This window comes from Sesamum indicum, linkage group LG2 (genome assembly GCF_000512975.1).
Source record: "Sesamum indicum cultivar Zhongzhi No. 13 linkage group LG2, S_indicum_v1.0, whole genome shotgun sequence".
In the NCBI taxonomy this organism is placed as follows: domain Eukaryota; kingdom Viridiplantae; phylum Streptophyta; class Magnoliopsida; order Lamiales; family Pedaliaceae; genus Sesamum; species Sesamum indicum.
Genome location: NC_026146.1, coordinates 11646172 through 11652171, shown reverse-complemented (window position 1 = coordinate 11652171; position 6000 = coordinate 11646172). Strand labels below are relative to the sequence as shown.

General features: G+C 34.0%; 1 protein-coding gene across 1 annotated transcript in view; it reads left to right on the top strand.

The window, feature by feature from the left end:
- LOC105155834 (BUD13 homolog) overlaps positions 1 to 5090 on the top strand; it is a gene marked incomplete in the record, with an annotated part of 8895 nt that extends 3805 nt beyond the window's left edge. Inside the window, 5 exon segments of the mRNA XM_011071807.2 lie at positions 91 to 161; positions 2753 to 2856; positions 3855 to 3927; positions 4114 to 4294; positions 4535 to 5090. Coding sequence (XP_011070109.1) covers positions 91 to 161; positions 2753 to 2856; positions 3855 to 3927; positions 4114 to 4294; positions 4535 to 4620 — 515 coding nt within the window.

The window sequence follows — 6000 nt, the reverse complement described above, 5'->3', positions numbered from 1 at the left end:
ACAACTGGTCTGCCAAAATTCTTTATCATCTTCCCTCTATTTTATGTTAACCAAAAAAGTATATTATAACCCCTCTGTTTAATGTTCCAGGGGAACGTATGTCAAAGGAGGAGTTTCTGAAGTCTCAGAAGAAAGAATTGAAGAAAGAAGAGAAGCCCAAGGTGCCATTTTTTGTATCTCTCATGCACTTAAGATGTTTGACTAATTTTTCAGAAACTTGGCACCCTTTTCATCTGATCTTCCTTCCCCACTTCTTGCTTTTTGGGCAGCTTTTTGATTCTTTTTCTTTGTCTTTGTGGATGGAATTACAAGAGGAAAAAATTCCCAATCTCAAACTTTGAGGTTACCAAATAGAAATCTGCCAGTATTTGTAAATCTTGTAAATATCTATCCATTTCTACTATTCTTTGTTGTCTTTGCCATCTAGCTGGCTAGGGAATGTGCAAAAGGAGGCCTGACAAATGTTGTCTTTTGCATTAGTTGTTAATGGATGATTTTCATTGATCCTATTGCTGATAAAGCGAGTAGCTATATTGTCAATCTCCCGAGTTAAACAGCATCCCACCTGTCTTCCGATTATTCAATTTCCTAATTCATCTTAGACAGTTATTACAGCGGACAGGTTCTCTTTCAGAGTCCCTCTCTGTATGTTGAGCTATATTTTACCTCGCAGAGGGGAAAAACCATTTTATCAGTCTTGGCCAAGTTTATGTGGTTATTGTGTTAGTGATGGGAATTGCAATTTCTTAGTGTAATGGACAGATGCATAGAAAGTTGTGTTAGAGGTATTGATGTGAAGTCTAAGATTTCCCAGTGTCTGGATTGCCAGACCTACCATGAAATTACAAAATGTATTTTATTTAATCAGATAGATTGATTTTATTGTTACTGTGAAATGTTCACCTGTATGTTCTAACCATATTTTATTCACTCTCATCTGATGATTAGAAGAAAATTATTCTCTGGTGTAGGGTAAATGAGTTAACATTGAACCTCAACTGAGAGAACTGGGTTAATCTGGTGTGTACGACATTGTTTTGTTCTGTTGCACCATAGATGGGAGAGTTAGAAACTCTACCTGAATTCTTAAAGAGTGTGCTTATGTTTCTGTCATGCTAGATCTACCACAATAATTACTTCACTTCTCAGGTTTTCTAGGTGCAAATTTTCTAATTTAACTTTTGGGTTCTGGGATATCATCTAATCCAACATCAACACTGAGTTCATTGCAGCTGTTAACATCCCTGTCTATGGCATTCAGCAGAACCAGCATTATTAGCCTATTGTTGCATACCAACAACTTATGGAGCTGGTGATGTGCTGGAGAAGCTTTACTACTTCCAAAATGTGATGTGGAATTGAGAGTAGATTCTTACTTGTCCTCATTTTTATATCAAATAGGATCTAGAGTATCTGAAGGGGTATGATCTTTCTAAATCAGGAGACCATCCGCACACCACAGGTTTAGCTGATAAGAATTCTCCTTCCGTTACTTAATTTTATTTGGTAGCCGTCTGGAGTAAATTAGCGTTTAATTTCATGAAGGCTCCTCGAAATCTTGGGGACAGGTCATCCGTCCCATCAAATATTCTGTTCAAATCTTGAGTAAATGAGCAACTGCGTCCTTTTCTTCTTTTGTACCTCTGCCTTATCTATTTTAGCCTAAGTTCAGTTTCTTCCTGTTTAGGTTGGTACACAAAACTACACGTGGAAATGAAATGCGGTACTTAGACCTGGCAAGTTGTCAGCAAACTTGTGGATCTAAATAATAGAAACAAGCATACTGATGTTCTGGAATTCTATATATTACATAAATAATATTTACTGGTCTAGAAATACCAATTAGTTTGCATTGTTGAAATGAAGATGATATATCCGTGCTTGACAAAAACTGCTTATCTTTGAAGCATATCATGTGCTAAATAGATATAACAGTAATTGTTTGATGCTGATGGTATTAATCATCATAAATTACAAATTTGTTGTGTTTGTTATTTTGATCTTATGACGAAGTGCTAATAAAGGAAGTTCTGACTTCTTCGTAGTTGGCTTTTTCTGCTTATGCTTTTGGGTTTAATATGGATGTATTATTTTTTTATCTCATAAACATATGTGGCGAACTTTAGCTATCCCATTTCTTTTTTATACCTTGTTGTCCCAATAAATACATATATATATATATATATTACTCCTATCCCAAATGGAAGCCGTCATGTCCTTTAGAAGCTTCAAAATAAGACTCCGCTTCCTAATATAGATATTATATTTCCAAAAGTTCCTTTGCACTTAAAAAAGTGATTTAACACTAATAACTTCCAATCACTACGTTTGAGGTAATATTGTAAAGCTAGACAAAACTTTGACTTTTCAATTCTCACCTGAAATTCTCTGCAATTTGATAGGATATTTCAGTTTCGGATGGTGGGCGTATGTTTTTGGACTTGAACATTTAAGCAAGTTATTAGACTTGGCGTTTTAACAACTACTGAAGGTTTAGTTAAACAATGTTTGTGCATCTAGCTTTAAATACGAGGAAATTATTTGTTCCAAAAGCGTCTGGTGATTCTTATTTATGAATGTCATTGTTTCTTCCTCTAATGCATATGCTCTTAGAAATCCCTGTGATGTGATTTCTTTCATCTTCATGCTGATGTAGCATAAAGCATAAGCAGTAGTGCTTTTACTTGCCGTGTAATGAGATAATGGTAATTATTGATTGTAATTCAAGTTATGACCAATTTTTCGCATTCAGGAAATAAAGCTGGAATGGGGAAAAGGGCTAGCTCAAAAGCGGGAAGCTGAAGCTAGATTGCAAGAGATAGAAAAGGAGAAGGATAAACCATTTGCTCGTGGCAGGTAATTCTTAATATGAAATAGAAAAAGTAATTGACAGCCATGCTAATTGAGAATAATGATGGCAATCACAAAGAATTTTTTCCGAATTTGGAATGTGCTAATTCAGGTTTTCTGAACTCATTGATGATTCCTTTTTATTCTATATACATATCCTGAGGTTTTTGGACTTGTGGCATTCTGGAAACAAAAGCATCAGTTTGAGAAACATGCACAACAGAAATAGAAAAGAGAACGATGTGCCTTATGCAGCTACTTGGTTGAAGTAATTGATATTTGGTTATGGTGAATAATGTGTTTACTTGGTTTGTTAAATTGTTGTATTCAATCTCCCAACATCTGTTGGCCACTTCTTCTCAGCCTCTACTTCAACTCTTCAGAGCAAGGCAGTTTGTTTCTCATGGATCGAAGTGTTTAAATACTGCCTTGTGTTTATTCAATTACATCTCCAAGCTGGTCCTGTGCCGGAGCTATTAGGAAGTGTTATAATAATGGACTTGTAATATGATTGATATTATTACCTCTTCCAAAAAAACTTTCAAGGCATCAGAACACAATCTCTGATGCATGTGGAGGCTGTATAATAAGAATGAGTTGGTTATAGGGAAATGTGCTGTCAAAAAGTGAAAAAAACAAGAGATTTTGGTGTAAATCCTTCTATTATTATTATTTCAAATGGTGTAGAAAAGTATTTGTATTATCTTGATAATTTAAAAGAATTCAGAAACAATGTTGGGATTAAATTAAATTGTTTTGTGGAGTTGAGTCCATATGTTATTCAATTTGGTTATATATGGTGACGATCTATAATTAGCTTTTTTCCCCTCATGTGAAGTATGGAGTAGTTTATATTGTCATGTAGTAATTTTCTAAATTCAGTGATAGTGGTATAGCTATCTCCAATCTAATTGATGTGCTTAAATTGATTTTTTCACCCTTATTTGAGTTCGTAACCTTTTCATATGTAGAATACATTTCATATGTTGTGAATTCTACTGCAGGGATGACCCTGATCTTGATGCTATGCTGAAGGAAAGACTTCGATGGGGTGATCCCATGGCACACTTAGTCAAGGCAAGTTGATAATCCTATCTGCTCTATTCTGTTGATGAGCATCCGCAGCCATTTGCTAATCTTCTGTTTGTATAAATGAGTATACTTGAATTCTTAACTGAAATTGATATGTTATGGTTTAGATTTCCACACCATCTGGGCTATTGCTCCCTCCATGCTCTCTAAATTGATTTGCCAAAATTTCAGAAAAAGCATTTGGAGCCAGTTCTTCCAGACCTAGGCGATAATGAGAAGATGAAAGAGTCCGGCTTCATAATTCCCCAGGAGATCCCAAGTCACAGCTGGATAAGACGGGGACTGGATGCGGCACCAAACCGCTATGGGATCAAACCAGGCAGACACTGGGATGGTGTAGACCGCAGTAATGGTAAGCTCGTTTACTGAAATTTATTCAGTGCTTCTTTTTCTATGATGAGCATTTTATGCAACCTCTGTATGCTTGTTGTCGTCTCTGTTCTTGCTATTTTGATGCCCTACACCGGCTCTATCTTGAATCATAAAACACGAGAATATTGGAAGCAGCACCCAGTACACATGAATGTCTAATAGAAAATGCATGACATAGTTTTTTCTGCCACTAAGAAATAATCATTGTTTGTTCTTGTAGGATACGAGAAGGAATTGTTTAAACGGATGAACGAAAAAAGAGCTACAGAGAGAGAAGCATATCTGTGGTCTGTTTCTGACATGTGACTTTATCAAGCAATTCGGATACTCTGAGGAACAGATGGTAGATGCTCGATGTTTTTCCACATGAAATGTCAGTGGGGGAGCCGAAGCCTGCAAATGAAGAAACATTATCGGTTAACGTTCATGGTCGAGTTTTTCACATTACAGGCCTATGGCATTGCTTTTCTTTTACCTCTATAGCTCTGCTTCCAGATTGAGTTGGCCATGTTCCTTCGGTGCTATATTCTACAGCTTACCAACAATTTTGAACTCCTATATACACATGTATCCAATGATTTAGCGCCCGAAATGGACAAACTTATGGGTGGCTTCGACCATTTTAGTGTAGGCCTGGAAAATAATATGTTGGCAGTTTTTATAGTCTTTTCTTGTTTCGCACTTTTTACAACGAAGAAGAGGGCTTTATTAAGACCTCATTTCGATGATTCTGAATTCGTAAAGAAAAAAGATTGAACCAAGATTTGGAATGAAAATGAACTTAGAAATGTATGTAAATCTTATATTTATCAAATTATTTAAATGTGAAATTCTTCTATTAATTTTGATTATATTTATTGGCTCACATATTTATGTCAAATTAAATTATATGAGAAGTTAATATTAATTATATTTATAAAGATTGAAAGATAATGTTTAAGAAATAAAATTAGATTGATTATGATAAACAAAACTTCGGTGTTCGCCTGAGGAGGTCAAATTGTAAATATTGTATATGAGTTTATTTTTATGATTGAGTTTTGGTATAGAAAATTTCTCATTAATTTTTTTTACTTATTTTTCATTAAAAATTTAGAATACTGTCCTAAAAATATATCAGTGATTTGAGTTAAAAATTATAATTATAAAACAAGAGTAAATTCCATACAAGTATATATATGTGTGTATTCTATAATAATACATAGATATAAATACATAGATTTGTACTAGTATCATAGCACACAGTTATACATTTATATAGAATTTACTCTTGTTTTATAATAATAATTTTTTTTAACTCAAATTACAAATATTTACCTATGAGGGTAAGTAAATTTGAAGAAAGAAAATAAACAAATAAAAAAAAAGTTTTAATAAGAAAACTTTATTATCAAAATAAATTCATATCCAATATTTATACTTTTGGCCTCCTCAAGTGAATGCTGGAACGACCCTAAGCTCTAAAAAACTCTTCTAAAAATATTTTTAAATGGCATTAAAGCTTCTATATCTGTGTAAAGTACTTTCTTAATACATCTCTCAAATTTCTATGTTGTTAATTCTCTATAATTTGCCTCCATCATGAAAAAAAGGTAATTTCTTATTGTCTATACTTAGCGTTGGTCCGAAAGAACTTGTGAACGTGATAGATCTATATTTGCAACCGTTACTTAAGAAACTAAAAAA